Raw genomic sequence first — 20,485 nt, 5'->3', positions numbered from 1 at the left:
AGTCTTGTAAGAAGACTACCAGATAAAGTAAAAAAAAACATGTTGTATGTGTGTATAATACATATATATTCATTTTTTTTATTTTTTTTTACAGAAATCTAAAAAAAACCCTGACGTTCTAATCCCCAGCTTTTTCCCAATTAAAAATAAGAGATGTTGCTGACTGTCCCTAACTCAAATCTATCAAAATATAAAATTAATTAAACCGTTAAACGAATATGCAAATAAAGTCCGTGGAGCCTCATTTAAGAGTCTCAAACACGGGACTAGCCAGATCTTCCTCCAGGGAAGGACCCAGCCTTCGCCTCATTGGAGGACACAGACCATGGGTGTTATGCTGTGGCCAATAGGAGGCTGACACTAAGTTGAGACAAAAAAAGTTAGCTCCTCCTAATAAATTGTTCGAGTTTAACTATCAAGCTTTATTAAGCAGAACATACAGAGACCTAGCGAATTATAGTAAATTTAAACTCTCCTGGTTTGGAAGGATGAATGCTATCAAAATGGACGTTTTACCTTGTTTCTTATACATATTCCAAACTATACCGATTTCCCACCCTCATAGTTTCTTCTGTAAATTACGATCAGCTTTAACCAAATTCATATGGGGTAAACACAAACCTCGCATAAGCATGCAGACCCTTTCTCGACCTAAATCTATAGGTGGTGCTGGTTTTCCCAATTTTAAGAGGTATTTTCAGGCTACTACATTACGTAGGATTCTAGACTGGCACTTTCGGGCTGATGCTAAACAATGGGTGGGGGTGGAACAGGAGGATTTAGATGTGCCTTTAAGACATCTGCCGTGGTGTTTTCGGGAGTCATTGACTATTGTCAATTGTAATTTAACTAGAGACACACTTAAAATATGGCACACTCTGACAAAGAAGGGGTTCCCAGATAGGAATATTAGCGCACTTACATCATTGTTTTTCAATCCATCCTTTCTCCCTGGAAACTTGCGCAGATCTTTTCTTGGTCGGCGGGCACTGGAGGATACCCGATTGTTTTAGGTGCTAGAAAATGGGGAGTTGCCTTCTTTTGTCTCTATACAGGCTCAGTTTCCAAATGAGAAAATTAGGTGGTTTGAATACTTGCAATTACAATCCTTCCTAGTAACACATAATTTTGATAAAATTTCAAACTTCACCTTTTTTGAGAAATTGTTCGTAGAGGAAAATAAGCCTCCACATGCTATATCTGTGATTTATGGGGGATTAAGCAGAGAGGGTGAAACGGAGAAGTTAACATTTCAGCAGGCGTGGGAGAGAGACTTGGGGATAAGCTTGTCTCCTGAGGAATGGGAAAGGGGGTTTCTCTTCACTCATAAACTTGCTAGCGCTGGGATTGCACAATAGAAGAACTATAAAATACTTATGAGATGGTATCATTACCCTTCTAAACTACATGCAATATATCCAGCAGTTTCAGGGGTTTGTTGGAGATGCGAGAGGGAGGTGGGCTCTATGATTCACATTTGGTGGGAATGCTCTAAGATCAAGCCATTCTGGGAGAAGGTTTTCGACAATTATCAACGAATCACGGGAAACCGTGTAGCAAGGTCCCCTCAAATAGCTCTTCTGTCAATTTTACTTTCTTCAATAGGGTCTCAGAAGAGAGATATTCTTCGGTTTTGTCTAACAGCAGCACGAATGGTTATCCCGCGGTTTTGGAAACTTACAAACCCCCTGACATATTAGACTGGTATAAGGAAATGGTCAATCTGTGTAGAATGGAGGAGCTGTCTGCAGACTGCAATGGTACAAACGATAATTTTAGAAGGATTTGGAGTGGATGGATTTTGTTTCAGGACTCACCTGATTTCCATAATTTGTTCCGCTGAATGTTTCAGTTACATAGGAATTTGCACATTAATATATACATAATTTTAAGGACTGCTTTATCCATAACCTTTTTTTTTTCTTCCTTTTTTCCCCTCTTCCCTTGTCTTTCTTTCCCGCTTTTTTTTACCCTCTGTCTGTCCTCTGCATAATATAGAGGATACTTCCTCTCTTGAATACCTTGTTGGCGTTCGCCATATGGCTACTGTTATTGTCTACCATGGTATGTTTGATTTACTGATAGATGGTTGTATTCTCATTTTTGAATACTAGATATTTTCTATGATTCTATATATTATCTGTTTGCATATAATATATTCTTTGTTTGTAAAATGCTCAATAAAATAGATTGAACATAAAAATAAGTTAGCTCCTCCTCCGCAGCATACACCTTCCTGCTGGCCCCAAGTGAACCAGTTCTTGCTTAGTGTCTGTAGGAGGCACACTGGTCTGGTCTTTAGACCATTTGTTATTTTAATTTTTTTAATTTTATTTTTTTAATTTTTTAATCCGGATGAAGGGGCAATGGAGCCTTTCAATATTCCGATTTCCCCAAACCAACAACAGGCGAGCACGTGCGAGTGTCGCCTCCACGTATCCTCTCCTGCGACATGGGATGCCATGCCTGAGCTGATTCAAGGGCGACGGGTCTCTTAAAGGGCACCGTTCTCCCCGCACCGACTTACGGACGAGCACAAGGAGTGTCGTCTTCTTATATCCTCTTCCGCAGCCAGGCCTATGCTGGACAACCTGCCCTGCCTATCCTTAGGGATTGAACCCATAGGATGCTCAGAGGCTTCTACGTGGCATCCGTGCAGCCCCCACTGCTTCACCACTTTTTAAAGCGGATGATGCAGGGAGGCAGACAGTCCCTCTTCACTTCCCTTCTAAGGAATGCTGGATTGAGGCATTCACTTACCCCGTACCATCCTGAAGATTACCCATGGCCCGTGAAGCGACCAGATAAGTGACCGAACAGTCCAAGGGTCGCCTGGGGAACGCGCGCCTCACGCTGAAGTTCCATTGTGGTGGCTCCATGCCGGGACGTGCACAGCGGTGAGTGCCAGGCCATCGGTCATTCTAGGCTGAGCGTGCTGCTCTCGTGAAGCCACGCAGCACAAGTTCTGCTACAGCCGGACACAGCCCCGTGAAATCCTAGTGAAGCGAACCCTTAGGATACACAGAGGCCCCCCACGGCGTCCGCGGTGCTCCCTCTGCACCACCACTGATGGAACAGCGGTGCTGCAGGGAGCTTGGACGGTCCCTCTCCACTTCCCCCTCAGAGGGTATGGTGGATTGAGGGTTCCTGCACCGTCCCTGTCGCAGCACTGGCCTGCAGGCAGAGGCTCTGCTCTCTCTCCCCCTGGTGTGACGGTAAGGGGGGCTTCTGGGTCGCGGGCCCGGTCGTTCTTTCCGGTCTGGCACCGCTAATCTAGCCCCCTGCTTCGTCCCTTGCTAGGCCGCAGGCGGTTTCTCCACCCACCAGCTGCGTGTCACGTCGGAGGTCCAGCCCACCTGCCTGACGTTTCTCGCAGGTAGGGCATGGCAGAGCGGGAGTTTCAGCACCTCCCCCGGCGTGCGCCGGGAAGCGCTTGGCCCACGGACTCCTTCCCTGGAGCCGCGCCAGTCAATAATCTAGGCACCGACCTCGGCCTACTTCAGAGGAGCCGCCTCTACTGGAGTGACGCGGCAGTGGTTCTCACGGGAACGCCGCCTCCACGCTGAAGTCCCATCACGGAGGCTCCATACCGAGATGCACACCGCGATGAGTAGAAGACGCCCCCTCCTGGCCGCCGGGGAGGAGGGGGATCTAATCCCGGCGACTATATTCCTTGCCGGGCTGCATTACGTACATTGACGGGTTGGCTGTGGGACCATGCCCCTCGAGGAGTTATGGTCCGTTAGCAGAGGTCTGTCGCTCTCATCCTCTAACGGAGTGCGCCGCCGGTCGCTCCGTCCTTCTGGCAGCAGCTGCTAAGCAGCATGAGGCTGGGCAAGTACCAACGTCCTGCAGACCAGGGTATGGGCACCCTTATATAATTTAAAGGGCCATACAACACTGAGGGCAAGGATAGCGCCTATTCAGCGCTAACAAGAGTGCTATTTAGCCATCTCACCATGCCAGTGTTAGACTCTGTCAACACTGGGCCCGACTCCCCCTCCCCCCCCCCCCCTGGACGGGCTTCTCCTCTGGCACAGGTTATCCTCGATCCCTCTGCGCATCAGAGCGTTCACAGGATCACAGCAGCTGTAGATTAGCAGACGCAGGCATTCCAAATGCGCAGACATCTAGAGAAGGGGCTCACAGTACGCTATTCAACCAACTACGGCTTAAATGTCCGTATGCTCTGTCTCGCTTTCCCTTCACCACAGGTTTACAGAGTACAGGACTCTGTGTATCAGCTTAATGTTTCGCCTTGATTTTGGATTCTCTAGAGAAAAAAAAAAGAAAAGAAAAAAACTGGAAGATTTTGTCTTTTTAATGGAACTCACACAGTTTTCTGAGGGTTAATGCCTGGTCTGTTTCGAATTGTAACGTTCTTCCGGTGAACTATACCCCATAATACAGCATTTACCACACTCCGTGTGGCTTGCGGCATAGTTGACCGGCTAAGGGACCGATGGGATAACCAAATCAGAAGCCTCCGGAAGGAAGGAATCCCCCTTGCTTTCAGCTGGTTAGCGAAAACATTGGGTTGAATCCCTGGGCCATCCAGGCCAGGTGGATAGTCAATTAAAGGTCCCACGGATCGACAGACGAGAGCCTGATTCATTCCGTTCTGTGAGCCTCGAAACCAGCTCTCTTCTCTTTTTAGCTGGACGTCCTTTTCACATGCGGCCGGCTGCACCACAGCGGCAAATGCCATCACACTCAATAAGGCATTATGGCTCACGGAATGGAGGGAGGGCAGCACTTACAGAAGGAACTCAAGGCCATAGAAGGAAGGACAAATGTCTTCCCCAGCAGGGCTTAGATCATCTTCCCCATTGCCTTCGGCAGCAAATCTGAGATTGGTCCTCTCGCATACTGTATATCCGGCGCTCCCATCGGCAAGGGACCCCAGTCTTTCCATGGGTCCAGCCGGCAATGTAAGGGTCCTCCCCAAAGTGTCTGGACCTGAGGGAGATGGGTCCCTGACGGTTTTCCACCCAGTGATTTCCGGCATAAGCCATCGACACGCAGAATTACGGACGGCCGCTTATTTCTGGTTCGTGAGGTCTCCTTTTTTTGTTTGCTGTTCGTATCGAACGAGCCCAAAGCCTGGGTCTTCTAGATACAAAGATTCCTTTTTTCTTATTGTCCCTCTACAAAATGTTTTGTTTTTGTTTTTTTTTCCCTTCGCATCTTCCAAGGAACTTAGAACCAGACGCCTAGCATTAGCCTGGGCAAGACGCTAGGACTGACGTCTCTGCGGCCGCAGAAGAATGGAAGACCACAGAGGTCGTGGCTTAAGATTCCCCCTGTGCAGTGGGGGAAACCCGATTCCTAACAAGATGGAAGCGCCAACTCATGCGCAGACATGCCTCATTCTTGCGCTGCACTCCCCCGTGGCGTCGCTGGCCTGGACGCTTTGTCATAGCGGTGGAACATGGGCTTATTTTTCCGAGCCATAGATGTACATCATCAGGACAGAACCATTATTCGATGCTACTGAATGTAGCGATCGCCTATTCCTTTTCAATCTGTTCATGCTTCCCAGAAGGGACGGGATCTGTTGGACCATCTTTGGATCTTGGCCGAGGTGCACCATCCACGAATAGGGTCCCTCCATTCGATTCTTACCTTGATTGTGAACAGCATCTTTAGTTCACACTCTTTGGCACTCATCTCCTTTGTCCTTCTGGATTGCCGTAAGGTACAAGGTGGGGAGAGATTGCAGTAACAATTGAAGCGATCCTCTTCAATTAATTGTATTCTCTTCTGGCAGTCGGCGCCAGAAGACTGCTCTCCTCGGCGGCGGCGCCGCTCCCCCCCACACGTCAGCCTCACAGGCTGTGGACATTGAGGTTCTCCCTCCATATCAAGGAGAAAGTTTTCTCTTCTGATCTAATCACCAGTGGTGGCTGTCGATACCAGCCTCCTTGGTTGGAGAGCAGTCCTTTTGTATATCCTTGTATTCCAAGTGATCCGGGTTACTGGCACCAGCTCCAGTATCTATTCATGTATCACTCCATTCGAATCGTTAACATATCTCCATGTTTGTTGGCATCCACCATGGAGGACGTTTTTAACAGGACTGCCTTTGTTAGGAGAATCCGAATGGGGATCTGATGGCCTCAAGGCTGAAGGTTAAGGTACTCAGCAGTCTGAGCCCGGTCTCGATATCCAAAACGCCATAGGGGGGCATAATTGGTTACTCCGTGGCACCAGTTTCGTCTTCCTTTCCTGGCAACTGTCATCACGTAAACAGAGTTAGTGGCCGTTTCCAGTCTCCCTAGTTATCTAGGATTGGTCTCGCCGGACGTGGTATTCAGTGTTACTACAGATCATACACGCCGTCCACAGGTGACTGTTGCATCGTCCAAACATGCTCTCCTAATGTCCAATGGATCACCAAATCGCACGATCTGGTGTTTAACGATCTGGCTTTCAAAGCCTGGGCTCTAATCTACTCTCCTCAGGAGTCTCCACTATGGTTGGTGCCCAGAGGCCGACGTCAGGTCGCATCTTTCACCTCTCCTGAACACCTGTCGCAGGGTGTTAGGACCACCGTCGTTCTCTTCGCGTCTTCATCGCTCCAGTTCTTTTGAGCGTTTTCTCCAGACTGACTTGGTCTCACGTTTGTGACGCTCACCTCCCTCAAGGGCCAGATCTTGGCTCTACCTGTCTCTGTTTAAGCGCAGGATTGCTTCCATGACGTAATTTATGACTTTCATTTTCAGGACTTCTCAGGGGTACCCCCCTACAAGAGTCCGTTAGAAGCCTGGAACGTTAATTTGGTCCTGGGTGCGCTTTTGATTTTGTCTTGGCCTCTTTTTGCCCGACACTGGTACTTCAGATGGAGGTAGTTACGCACGCCCTGCATGCAATGACAGCGCTCAGGACGTATGTCATGAGTACGGCACTCTGTTGTAAGCCACTTCAGGGTCACAATAGCCAGAGAAATTAATTTGGCTATTCAGGAGTTATACTACTTTTAGAAGTGGCCCATCCCAGTAGGGATTAGGGCGTATTCTACATGGTCGATGTCCGCCCATTCTGGGCCATTCGGCTTCGCATGCCGACCGAACAAGTCTGCAAGGCTGCATTTTGGTTCAGCATGTACACATTCTTGAAGCACTACTCATACTCGGACTTCCACAGTACTGTCCTCGGCAGATTATTCTGCAACAGGCGGTAGGGCACCTTTACTCAGCCACTACATGAGGCTTTATCTGTTATATTGTTGCCCACCCATGGACTGCTTTGGGACGTCCCATGGTCTGAGGCGAAGGAGAAACAGGGATTTTTGTGATAACTCGCCGTAAAAATTTTTTCTCCGAGACGCTCGTTGGGGGACACAGCACCCACCCAGTTAGCCTGACGGCTTCTGCTTCTTGTCTCCCACTCAGTGGGTTATACTCTGATATGAGGTTGGCGATTGTACTGTAATATGATATTAATGATCTCCTACTGCTTTTGCACCGAACTGGTTCACTTGGGGCCAGCAGGAAGGTAAATGCTGCGGAGGAGGAGATAACTTTTTTTGTCTCAACTTAGTGTCAGTCTCCTATTGGCCACAGCATAACACCCATGGTCTGTGTCCCCCAATGAGCGTCTCGGCGAAAAGGATTTTACGATGAGTTATCACAAAAATCCCTGTTTTTTAACCAAAAAATGAATACCGTTAACTCCTTCCCCCCAAAAAAAATTTGCAGGATTATTTTGTCTTGTTTCCAATATTACCGCGTTTGAATTTTTTTTAATGGAAAACGAATAGTGTCATCAAAATTACAACTTCTCCCACATAAAAAAAAACATAAAAAAACCAAAACCTCATAGATCTGAATTGACAGACAAACGCTGGGCTCCATGACTCGAGACAAGTCTTACCTTTTTCGTGCAGTAGACGATCATCCAACTTGCATGTCTTCCCTAGGACGTCGTCCGTGTAACACACCAGTTATTACAAATTGTCTGTGACAAGTCTTATTTCATTTATTGTTCGGTTTGATAATTATATAAAGTGCAGCTTACATTGTGTAACGCTATATAAATATTAATGTATATACATCGTATCCTCTTCCACAGTGATTTACCTATTAAAATCTATTCAGAAGGTCTGGATTGAGGTCCTTATATGAGGGGGCTTATATGGCGACGATGAAATGATTGTTGCTGTCAGTTTAGATATATATTTTGTGTACTCCACATTGCTTCTAGGAGAGTCTCACCGTAGGACAAGGAAAACTATTCCCCGCACTGTCCAAGGGTGGAGGAAGAAAAGTAGGAGATCCTTTAGTGCCTGAGCAAATCTCACGCCGCAGTAAAGATTCTTCCTGTGTCGTAAAGCGAATCTGTCACCAGATTTCACAAAACAAACTGTATATATGATGTAATAAACCTTCGACCTGTTTACAGTAATTCTTTTTGAAATGATTATTCAGCCACAGACTAACTCGTAAAATGCTCATTGTAATATCCCGATTATGCAACCACTTTGAAATTTGTTTTGAAAGTAACTTCACCAGCCTCAACAGGTCTAAGAGATCTGTTAATTAATGTAAGCAGTTTGTATAGTGAGATCTGGTAACAGATCATATAGAACTGTTCTTGAGGGTTATTTTATTTTATTTTTTTTTTTCTTTCATTCATTGGTTGTCTAGTAAATAATTAGAATTTTTCACAATGTTTTTTCTTTTTTCATCTCTGCCTGGCAGTGAGGACAGCGAAGAGGAGAAACAGAGAAGATGTAGTGAAGCCGCTGTGTCCGGTTTTGATATTCTGAGAAGCAGTTCATTACAGACAATCCCAGTGGAGATCATCGATACAGCCAATAATAACCATAAGAAAAAGAAGGCAAAGAAGAAAAGAGGACTGACTGATGACCACAGCATAGAGTCCCAAAGTAAGATACATGTGTTTAAAAAGAAGAAGAAAAAGGGAGAAAGAGGAACGAGTGATGAGACTCAATGCGAAGACCAGGCAATTCCTTCACAATTTGAAGTGCAGCCTAAAAAGAATAAAAGTGGATCAGACCATAATAATCCCACAGATGCTGTAGTGGATGGATCGAAGAAGAAAAGGAAGGAACTAGGATTGAATAAAGACGCTGCATCTGAGCAGAATATCAGTCCGTTGTGCGGGAAAAGTGGTACTAAATATAAGAAAAAGAAGGTGGTTGTGGAACATTGTAATGTATGTGACTGATATGGATGTCAATGGCTCAACTCGGCAAATACTGTGTGTTTGATAAAGATAAATCTAATTTTACATTGAGACAGGCTCATCCGAAGTGGTTTCAGCCGTTACTGACGTTCCCAGTCCCACACGTATGCTAGAATAGGTCCATAGTAGCCATTCTGCACAACCCAGACATCCGAGGCAGAGGGCGATGGTCTTTATGCCCTCGCACCCTATGTCTGACAATGACTGTTTATATCATGCACATCCTTTATTATGAGTCCAAGGAATGTACTGGCAGGTAGAGCAATGCTTGCTGGTCTTTTACTGCGAGGAAGATGCCATCTGTGTGGACATATAATTGTCTATAGTGTGAGAAGGGGAGAGAAGATGGCTGTGGCTATGGCTGTCCGGGGTGCTGGAATTCTGGTAGTGCACCAAGCTTGCTGAAGACACTGTACACAAGAAAGGAAAATATAGGAGAATGGTTATTATTCCAAAATATATTTTTTTACAATGTCTTTTCAAATATGGAAAACTATTTTTATTAAAGAAAAAGTATTTGAGATTCATGTGGTATACAACGTGGATGGCATAATAATGTTAATCCATAGAGAAGAAAGTAGATAGGCACAATCCGTCCCGTGCAAAAAATATCCTTTATTGTGGCATCAAGTTACCAACAGCAGGCAGATAAAACCATGGAGCAAGTACAGACAACGATCGTATCACGCTACATTGCGCTTCAACAGGTTTTATCTGCCTGCTGTAGGCAACTTGATGCCACAATAAAGGATATTTTTTGCATGGGACGGATTGTGCCTATCCACTTTCTTCTCTATGGATATACAGACTATTTTCCTTGGAAGTGGCACCCGTATTCCCTGATGTGTGTGCAGCTTCATTATCCCGAGGTCATACAGCTGTGCCTTTGTCCTACTTTTTTTCTTCTATGGAAAATAATAATGCTAATAATCTGTGATTTAAGCGCTCACAGTTAAAATGACTGCACAGAGGTTATGTGTGTGGTTTTATTTTACAAGTGTCTTTTATTTTACATAACCGTACCCTGAATATATTCTCTGCTAGTGTGGGCAGGTAGCAACGCCACAGTAGGGATACAAGAGCTGCAGAATGTGCTTGGCTGATGTGAGCAAAACATTTTTTTTTTTTTTTTTTTAAGTGGATGTTAGCATTTTGTTACATCTGTCTTTGTCAAAAATCTAAAAACTAAAATTCAGCAGAGATATGACCTTTTTTTCTTACTGGCTACAGGAGCCAGACACCTCTTGCCTCTTTTAAATAAATAAACACGTTTACGAGAAAAGCAATTTCAAAATACAGCCTCTGGGGTAATCAGTAGTGATTAGCGAATTTGTTCGGATTCGGTTCCAAATACGATCGGCAGCAAATATTGTTTTTGCAATATTCATCATACGCAGCCGAACGTCATTCGAGTCAATGGGAGTAGAAATTACCGAATATATTCAGAATGATCATCAAACATGTATTCGGCACAAATAGGGGACCTATATGGCACAAGTATGGCAAATTCAGATTCAGCAACCAAATCCGAACAAATTCACTCAACTCCAGTAATTAGCTCATTTTTGCTGCAGAAAATAGACCAATGTGGTTGCTACTCACATAAATGGCCGTACGTCTATTAAAAAGATGGTTCAGGCCTACCAGAATGCAAACTGCATACAAAGCGCTTGTCTATTGTGGGTCAAAGAGTAGAGCAATGAGTGGGTACCCTCCACTGTGATGCCCTTATTGGCCCCTTACAGTTTAGGAATGTTTTTTAAAGGTGTACTTCATACTGTTTCTTACTCATGGTTTGTTCCTTACCGTTTGGACTAGGGGAGAGTCGGTGGCTGGGAACAAGATGCAGGATATTGGAGTCCTGACTCTGAAGCTGGGAACTGTGAGAATCTCCCTGTGCACTAGCGTGCAAAGAGTGGATCTGAAGAGAGAACAATTCTGTAGATTTATCACACGTAATAAATACCAATCGTAAAAGCTCAAGATTAATTTCGCATCATTTCCTAAGGGAGATCGAAGTTTATTGTGGAACAAACACATACGGTATATGTAGTGTCTTCTATTTATCTGTAGGTTTGACAAAATAGAACCAACACTTTATTGTACTGGACTGTAGTTACCTGTTTGCTGGGGGTCAAACTTGTTAACGTTCCCAGGTTAGATGTGTCAGTGATGACCATTGTTTGTGGAAAGAAGCTAGCCGATGCATACTGGGCAACATCTGGTTTATGGCTGTATAAAGCTGAAGAAATGAAAAGTTGGGAAAATCTGTAAATAATCCAACTTTACATAAATGGAACCAGCACTTTTCTATGTGACTGCACTTTTATATGTGACTATCAAAGTGGAGGGGCATGATTACAGCTGCTGTCGCTGAGTAGTGAGCGGTGACTGTAACTATGAGTGGAAGCGAGCAGTAATAGGGAGGATTTAAGTCCATTTTCTCCCTTGTAGCTCCAAATAGGTAGCCTAACAAATTTAACACTGTTTACCTGTAGATAAACCCTATACCTGCAGATAAGTAGCATTTTTTGGATATGGCAGGTTGCCTTTAACGTTACTTAAAAAGGATTTCCACGACTCGGCAACCCTTTCTGAAACCCTATGTTTTCCCACCAGTAAAACAATAACGTATGCTCACCTCTGGTGCCATTCCAGCAGTATCGGCACTGGCTTTTCCAGGGATTGCGTGACATTGTCATGCAATCTCTGTGGCCATTCATTGCTGGCTTCACTCACCTCCCCTACGAATGTAATTGATACCTAGAGGAAGTGAGTGCTGTGGCTGCTCTCCCACTTCCTCTGGATGTCTTGATTTGTCCTAAAGAGAGGAGAGTGAAGCCAGCGCTAATTGGCCTCATGGATTGTGTGACATAACAATGTCATGCAATCTCCAGGAGAGCCAATGGCGGTACTGCTAGAATGGCACTGAAGGTGAATACAGGTGTTATTATTTTATTGGGGGATAATATATATATAACTATTTTTATTTATTTCTTTTCAGAAATAGGAAACAAGCAGGGATGCATAAACTGCCGAGACTTCTAGTGCAGTGGAAAAGTTCTAAACATGCAGGATACAAGTCATATGATGTCCAGCAAAAGTGTCATTTTATACTCCTTATTCTAAAAATCATATGAAAGTGCAGTTACATTTTAGCCTTTCTTACCATGAGGAGACTGGAGCTGAGCCATTGTGGCCATGAATGGGTTCTGTGTCATATGGCTTTGGACCTGTTGGACTATTGGCTGCTGGTGGGAAGGATGGATCTGCTGAGAGAACTGAACAGGCTGCAAGGTGGTCAGACTGCTGCCAACACTGTTTATCACCGGGACGCTCTGAGATTGTGATGTTAGACCTGAAATGTAAAGTATAAAACCTTACTGCTATACAATGTATCTGTAGTCTAGGCATCCCCCTTTCTTCCAGCCTTTTCCATAAATGAAAGGTAACGTTTGATCTATGCCAGATAAAATATTACACTAGTATACACGTTTCCTTACCTATGACTAAAGTTGAAGGGCCAGAATTGCTGAATGCTGGTCCAATTGTATCTGTGCCGATTGTCATGACACTGGGGAGTGAAGCCATAATGAGATTTTGTGCTTGGCTCAGCGTGTGCTGTCCATGGTCCAGGCTGTGTAGAGCCGTCAGTGTGCTGACCGGCGGAAGGGAGCCCCCTACTGTTGAAATTAACTTGTCACTGCTCATGAGACTGTGGCTATGCTCCATTCCAGATGGAGAAAGGCTGCTTTGGCTGGTTACCATTGTCGTCCCTCGATCATTGCTGGAGTCTTGGGAATAGCGAAGACCTGTTTAAAGAAAAAATACTTTGACAGCATGGGATGTAATAACCCATCAGATCCTTTTGGGGATACAGACATGATTGTTACCTGCTGCTTTGGATGTAGGAAGATCGTGGGCTGACAACGATGGGGCAGAGCTCTGCTGCCCGTTGTATGTGTCCATTGCAAGCTTGTGTCTAAATGCTTCTTCCTTCCTTCGGTTTGCAAACCAGTTGTACACTCTCACTTCCGTCACTAAGTTAGAGCCTAGTCCTTGTGCTTGTGATGGAGACACCCCTCTCTGTATACACTCTGCCCTTGAGTTAACAGAAAAAGCCTATTAATGGTTCAGAAACGTTGGTATAATGTGTGAATACAAAGATTGTGATCAGTACATACACGCGGCCTTTACTATGGGCTGATTTGTGAAGACCACCTGGAGTAAGATGGACTGGTGTAAATTTCTGCTATTATGCCATTTTTGTTGAGTGAACTATAATTTTTGAGTCGTATTGGTTTTCTCCCACTTTTCATAAAAATGCCAAGTCGCAACATTTTTGCAATTTCTTTTCAAATCTAAGCTCCCTCCGTTACGGAACAGATTTAATATTTTTGTTCTTTACCTGTTGCACTCCTCAACAAGTGCTTCACGTTCCTCTTTGCTGGGATTCTTCTGTCTTTCATAGGCTTGGAACAAGATGTGTTGTGAAGCTGGACCCCACTTAAATCGGTTCCTTCTCATTTTCTTATTTGGCACTTCGTCACAAGACATATCATCTGACATCATGGTTTGGCCTGCGTGTGTGAACTCTGTCATTAAAAGACAAGTATAAGGGCCCGTATACTTTAATCACAAATGAGGTCTCGTAGATATTTAGGCATACTCACGCCTTGCAATTTCTCGCTGTTTACCGACATACCAGGTATACAGGGCTGCCCGCTTTTGGGTTTTCATGGGTGTCCCCTTGTTGAGGTGTTGGGATAGATGTGACTGGTTGAGCCCTGTGGTGTCCACCACTTCCCTTTGAGGAATATTGTGCTGTTGTAAGTAGGATTTTACCAGTTTTGCCACGTGCCATGGGTCTTCCCTACAAGAAAAATCTAATTAATTTGCCATAAAAACTTTTATTCTTTCTTAATCAATACATATTTATAAAAGGTCTTTTCTTTTCACCAAAAAAATACATTAAAAACTTCTGTCCAGCTTGGGTGACAGTGTAGTTACGTGCCATTTTTGCATCACAATTTGCCTTAACTGTGTGCTTACAAAGCGGGTGTATGATTGGGCCTCACGGCATTACAGGCACAGTCGGCCTGGATTGAGGCAGATTTATATTGGGAGCTGCCCATTCCGGACTCAGTGCAGTTCTTACAAGCAGAGGAGCTTGTAAGCGCTGTCCTGTCTATGAACAATTGGTTGCTCTGGCAATAAACTAAGAATAAGTAGAGCTAGCGGGGAGAACTGGACTAAATACTAGTGGTCAGTTGCAGTGTTTCTAGTTTTTAAAACATTCAAGCATATCCATCAGCATACGTTTTTCATGTACAGAAAAAACAGTGTCGTCAGTGTAATTTTTTTTTACGGTCAGTGTTATGCAGACATAAATGAAAAAACTTCTACTATACTGTACATTACAATGTTAATCACAGACAGCACATGGGACTGTACATCCATGTTCTTTCCATGATTTTCACGGACCCGTAGACTTGTATGATTAAGTTTGATGTGCAAAATTCAGATCAAAAACCGACACAAAACAGACATGTGAACAGCCCTGTAGACTATAATGGGTGCATGTTCTTTCTATGAAAAACTGATAAAACTTGTACGTGAAAAATGAAATCGGAATGAGGCCTAAGTTAAAATGAGCAGCGTATAGTTAGAATATAATGGGGAAATTTATAATTTTATTTCCTCCATCTTAATGGTCTGATTTGCACCATTTTTGTGCTACAGATTAACGCAACATTTATTGCTTTTCTGCCAATTTTGTCAGCACGTGTGCGATGTCCATCAGCTTCTTACTTTACTAAGAGTTAAAGGAGTGTGGCCATAGTGTCATAAGGGCATGCTCTACATTTCTTGTTTGAGACCTTATATACCTTTCCAACCTATTTACAGTGCAAAGTTTTACCCTTTATTATAATTTCTATCCTAATTGTCCGCAATAAAAGTATGAACAGCCTATAGCCTGTTTGTGTTCTGTCCGTGAAAAAAGCAGAACACTCAAAATTCAAGGCCGCAGTGAAAGCTCAAACTGATTATTATCCCGGAATGGGCCACTGCACCCTTCCAAGGACAGATGAGGGCCACAAGTTGGACTATCAAAGTGGCTGACCCCATAGATCTCCATTACCATCAGAACCAGAGCCTTCCAAATGTCATGATAAAGCCTACACACATTTCAATGTAAGAATATATCAAAATATGCTTGTTTTTAATAGAATTACTGCAACAGAGGTTGGGCATGTAGGTTGATATATGGACGCAGCCATCCACGTATTTTCAGCACGCTTTATTCAAAAACTATTCAGTATCTGACTTAAATTAGTGAAATATCTTTCATATTTTTTTATTTTTTACTATCCTCCATTGTGAGAAATTTAAATGATTACACTATCAGATGCTGTTTTAATTATTAGTTAATAAAAGCTGAAGGTTTTTTGTTATCCCGTTATATAAATATTTTTGTGTTTTATTGGATTGTAGTCGGGGAATAATGAGTATTGGTATTTATTATCCTTATGTGGCTCTAAATGTATTACGAGTAATCAAGAACACAGGGCAATAAAAGAAAAGTAGAGGGCAGGGTAACCTTTGGACTCCATGTTAGAGTTTACATAGTATGTGTCTAAGGGCACTTTCACATTGCACTTTTCTGCACATTCATGGGTCCCGTCGGGACTTACGTTTGAACCCCTCTGCAAAACGGGATTTGGATGTATGCGCCAACGGGGCCATAGACTATAATGATGCTGGCAGAGCGAACGCGCACTCTGACGTGGGTCATTTTTGGGTGTACACACTTACTGTAGGCGGACACCCAGATACAGAATGAACGAGCCGAAAAGCACAATAGAACACCTGTAGGATCCCTCCCAACACATTTGTTAAACCCATCCATCTCCCTAAGGAGGAGTACAATGCTTTTTCTTTTCTTTTTTTTTTTTTTTACCATTGAGTCCTATGGATGACATTCGTCACAGATTTCTATTCAATATACAGTATATGTCAGGAGCTATTGACAACATGCATTTATCTCGGAGAGGAGGAAGGGGAATTCAGACTAAAAAGCTCTGCTGAGGCGTGGCCTGACCAAGCTGAGGAGAGGATGCACGGCCCAGGAGCTCCTGCCTAAAAATAAATAAATCAAAGGAAAAAAAAACCTTTTTCCTCCCCACACTCCACTCCCCTGTGGTCTGGATGGACTGGTGACCCCCTGGATCCCTTAGATCGATCTTCTGCAGGACGGAGGAAACCGGGACTGCCCTGAGAGTGTCTGAGACGCTGAATAGGGGATGTTTTCCCACCCTGCTGCACAGCTGGAGGAGCTGACAAGGAGACGGTGGGGGCTCCTCTCTGAGGTATAGCTGCGGGTTACACCTGCGGGGACTCTCACCTGGATGGTCGGTGCCTTGTCCCTCTATTAGCCGCTGGGTCTCCCTCTCTGCGCTGAGTGGACGGCGGGAGTCGACCCCAGCTACTCGGTTGCGCTGTCGTGCGCCTCTGGCCCTGTTCTGTGGACCCGGGAGTGAGCGGGTGCGGACCGGCTGGGAGTGGACGGAGCTGCTAGACGCCGGTGACGCAGCGGGTGCTGCTAGCTCTCCTTCCTGCGACGCCTCGGAGTCTGGGCCTGTCGTGAGGTGAAGCCGCCTTCTCCTGGAAGCTCCGTGCTCTTTGGGCGCCATTTTGGAATCTGGGCCCCGGGCTGCGCGGCCTGACGCGCCGGAGTGGTGGTGTTTTTTGACACAAGGACACTGCCTGAATATCCTGGACTGTTCTTAGACGCTGGGGGTCACCTGGTGGGTGCAGAATTAAGAGAGAACCTGGACTGAGCTGAGGGCGAACTAGGCTTACAGCTCCCCATATTAGAGGGCTGAAACAGAGCATATGTAAAAGGGGAACACTCCACAAAGGAGATTCTTTTTTATTACCAGTCCCATATTTCTCATAACAACCCTTCTGAACTCTCTCTCATATAAATAGGGACTGCATAAATTTTGTGTATTGCACTTTCCTCTCCTCACAGAGGAACAAGCTGCGGCATTCCCCACTGAAGCACACCGTCACCGGGCATTCACTGTTTGTTGCCCGAGCGCAGCCCTTTTTCGCCTGGGTGCGCGGTGCTCCTGTGCCAGCCGGGTCCAGGTTACTGGTGCGGTCGGTGCTGGGGCCCGCCGCCCTGCATCACATAAATAGCGTTACCTACAACCTCTGGGCCCGATGCCTGCTCCCTACCCACCTCCTGTGACAAATAAGAAAAAAGGGGAAGGATATTAATTATAAAAAAAATAAATACCTAAAGTCATTTTAGTAAAAACACCTGAAAGGCGCGATCTCATAAGCCTGCGCCCCTATATATACGCTGTCTGAGGGCAGTGGATCAAGTGGATAACAGCTCATGTTTGTACATGCAACCCATTAAATATTGAGCTTAATAAGAGGCCTTCACAGCATCTACTTAGAAAGAAGTTTTGAATTTTATACAACAACAGTCTAGTATATGGAAGAATGGATTGCAGAGGATTTGAATGAGTGACTTTGCTGCCACCTAGTGGCCCCTTTAGATACAGCCTGAGGAATCCACTTTCAATGTAAACTACCTCTCTATGACCAGTTGTTTATGAAACTATGAATAATTTCTAAATGACTTGATTTCGCCATACTTCCTGATTGAGTTACATTTAAACCAGATTTAAAAAATGGGTAAATCTACCAAAATGCAAACTGAAGAGGTAGCCAAAACCACTAAAACCCCGAAGAAAGGTCAAGAGGAGAGATCTAGAAAACAACTCTCTCTGGATATCCATTCCAGTAAATCAAATTCTGCACATAAACAAAGCTCTTCTTCTCGCACGCAATGGTCTGATAGCGATGAGGAAGAGGATACTACATTTGAAGAAACAAGCCTTAAAGATTATATTAAAACCCTACCTACTACAGAATGCATAAGGAATCTCTTTAAAGACTTTACCCAAACCATTAAAGAAGAAATAGCAGATCTTAGAAAAGATGTCAGGCAGGTATACACAAGAGTGCAGACTTTGGAAGATACTTGTGATCAGATATCCACACACTCCAAACGTGTTACCGAAATTCTAATTGATAATCAAAAGGAGAGCTTCCTACAGAAAATCCATACAGATGACTTGGAGAACAGGTCAAGAAGGAATAACTTGAGAATCAGAGGGCTTCCTGAAAAAATTTTGGATAAGGACATTACATCTACTCTCATCAACATATTCAAGGATTTGTTGGGCAATGACGACTCTAATACTATATGCATTGAAAGGGCCCACAGAGTTTATAGACCCAAAAATATAAGCCCAGATAAACCTAGGGATGTTCTCTGTTGTATACAAAACTTTAAAGCTAAAGAAGAAATCTATCACAGATCAAGGCAAGCAGCTAAAATTGAATATGAGGACAATGAGATCCAAATTTTTCAAGGCCTCTCAAAACTCACTTTAGATCTCAGAAGACAACTCCAGCCTCTGACTAGGACCCTCAGAGATAGAAACATAGCCTATAGATGGATGTTCCCATTTGGACTTGCTATCTCCCTGGACAACAATTATAAGATTATAAGAACACCTGAGGATCTACCTTATGTCCTGAACAAGATGGACCTTTCTCATCTTCAATTACCAGATTGGACAACTGCAGAAGAATTTCTCAAATTCCCACCATTACCAGTACATGAAAAATGGTCTGATACTACACCAAATAAGCCTTAGAAAATCAGAAGGTTGAATGCGGACATTAACAAAATGTCTAGTGGAAGCAACAAGGATGGTGAAGGTTGAAACACTCCAAATCTAGAGGGAATGGCCTAGCTCTTGGAGTCACGAACTCTTCACCAGTTTTGAATAATGTGTTTCTATGCTTGACTGACTTTTCTCTTTCTTACAATTCATTGTGTTTAATAACACAAGCTAGTTAACAGGAAAAGTTTAATATTTGATATATTCTGGTTTTCAGTCCTTATATAATTAAGACTCAGTCAGGATTGGCACTTGCATCTTCTTTCTATTTCTTTACTACATCCTTTTTTTTTGTCTCTTGCCCTGTCTTCTTCCTTCTCTTTTTCCCCCTTTTCTTCCGGGCTGTCTTTCCCTTAAGGCCTTTGATCGTCAGGTCCACGCCCCCACAGATCTGGTGATCTTTATTTGCTATCTTTTCTGGTTGGATACCATCGGGTACTTATCCAACCAGTAGAAAACTGTGAACTCAAGTCAGGTCAGTAATCCGTCACGATTCTCTGGATAACATGTTTTCTTCGAGCACGTTAAAGGGAATGCATTTCTTCTTGTGTAGAGCAAGACAGGGAGGGGGGGGCAGGTGAATAAGCCCCGCCCATCGGACCGGACCGCGGCAGTTTACATACATCTGAACCGATATAAAAAAGGTATTTATGCATGAAAGGTGCGGGGTCAGGGGGAAGCAAAAGTACTAAGAGAATCCTTATGTGACACACAATTGAAAGATATCATTATATGATATCTCAAAAAAAGGGTGACAGATTCCCTTTAATAACTGTTACCCCCAATTGTAAGTTTTTTCCCTTAGGTTCTATTGGTAGCCTCTTACACAATGTCTCCAACTACAAACCATACATATGGCCAATCTAAACATAGCACCCTTCAATGTTAAAGGCATAAATGTTCCACAGAAAAGATCACAAATATTGAGACATTTAGAGAAGAATAAAGTGGATGTAATCTTTTTTTCAAGAAACCCACTTCAAGAGAACATATAATCACCTAACCAAAAATAAAACATTCACTAAATGGTATAACTCTACCTCTCCAAATAAAAGAAATTAAGGGGTTTCCATTGTTATTAGTAAGAATCTCCCCTTTGTTTTTAAAGATGCTTTACTTGATGGAGACGGGAGATATCTTTTTCTGAAATGCATGATCTACAACAAGACATACACTTTAATTAATATATATGCCCCGAATGTGAATTACCTTCCCTTTTTCAAAAAAATATTTAGGCTTTTGAATCATTTTGTTGAAGGCATGCCAATTCTGGGAGGTGATTTCAACATTCCCCTACACCCCCCTCTCGACACCTCTAATGGGCAATCATCCATACCACATAAAACAACTAGATACATAAAAAAAAATCACTGATGGATCTTCTCCTGCTGGATACATGGAGAATAATACACCCCTCAATGAGGGATTATTCGTTCTCTTCAGTACATAAAAAAATACTCAAGAATTGACTATCTATTCATACCACATCACCTAATAAGCTCGGT

General features: G+C 43.8%; 3 protein-coding genes across 3 annotated transcripts in view; 2 read left to right on the top strand and 1 right to left on the bottom strand.

Moving 5' to 3' along the window:
• Window positions 1–9,737, top strand: part of LOC141096256 (protein CUSTOS-like) — a 47,057-nt gene extending 37,320 nt beyond the window's left edge. Inside the window, exon 6 of the mRNA XM_073582772.1 lies at window positions 8,703–9,737. Within this exon, the coding sequence (XP_073438873.1) occupies window positions 8,703–9,192 (490 nt within the window). The 3' untranslated portion in view covers window positions 9,193–9,737. The remainder of the gene's footprint in view (window positions 1–8,702) is intronic.
• Window positions 9,482–16,904, bottom strand: LOC141096302 (hepatocyte nuclear factor 1-alpha-B-like). Its single transcript, XM_073582843.1, has 9 exons — window positions 16,616–16,904; window positions 13,884–14,096; window positions 13,619–13,805; window positions 13,104–13,312; window positions 12,714–13,022; window positions 12,380–12,568; window positions 11,331–11,452; window positions 11,017–11,131; window positions 9,482–9,620 (listed from the first exon to the last, which is right to left on the bottom strand). The coding sequence occupies exons 1-9, from the start codon at window positions 16,902–16,904 to the stop codon at window positions 9,490–9,492; spliced, it is 1,764 nt and encodes a 587-aa protein (XP_073438944.1). The 3' UTR covers window positions 9,482–9,489.
• A 1,014-nt stretch (window positions 16,905–17,918) lies between these two features.
• LOC141096301 (uncharacterized) overlaps window positions 17,919–20,485 on the top strand; it is a 40,527-nt gene continuing 37,960 nt past the window's right edge. The window contains exons 1-2 of the mRNA XM_073582842.1: window positions 17,919–18,239; window positions 18,868–18,925. Of these exons, the coding sequence (XP_073438943.1) occupies window positions 17,919–18,239; window positions 18,868–18,925 (379 nt within the window). The remainder of the gene's footprint in view (window positions 18,240–18,867; window positions 18,926–20,485) is intronic.

This window comes from Dendrobates tinctorius, unplaced genomic scaffold (assembly GCF_039654945.1).
Source record: "Dendrobates tinctorius isolate UK_male_01 unplaced genomic scaffold, ASM3965494v1 ptg000073l, whole genome shotgun sequence".
Taxonomy (NCBI): Eukaryota; Metazoa; Chordata; class Amphibia; order Anura; family Dendrobatidae; genus Dendrobates; species Dendrobates tinctorius.
Note: the sequence above shows the minus strand (reverse complement) of the source record. Positions and strands in the feature narration are given on the sequence as shown.

Excerpts from the sequence above, each read along its gene's own strand:
- LOC141096302 (XM_073582843.1), bottom strand. The coding sequence starts at position 16,904 with ATGGCGCCCAAAGAGCACGGAGCTTCCAGGAGAAGGCGGCTTCACCTC. Across the intron at positions 13,806-13,883 it reads ACAGCGAGAAATTGCAAGGC|AGTTCACACACGCAGGCCAA; the intron begins GTGAGTATGCCT and ends TTTTAATGACAG. Across the intron at positions 9,621-11,016 it reads ACTCTCCCCTAGTCCAAACG|TGTCTTCAGCAAGCTTGGTG; the intron begins GTAAGGAACAAA and ends TCTTGTGTACAG.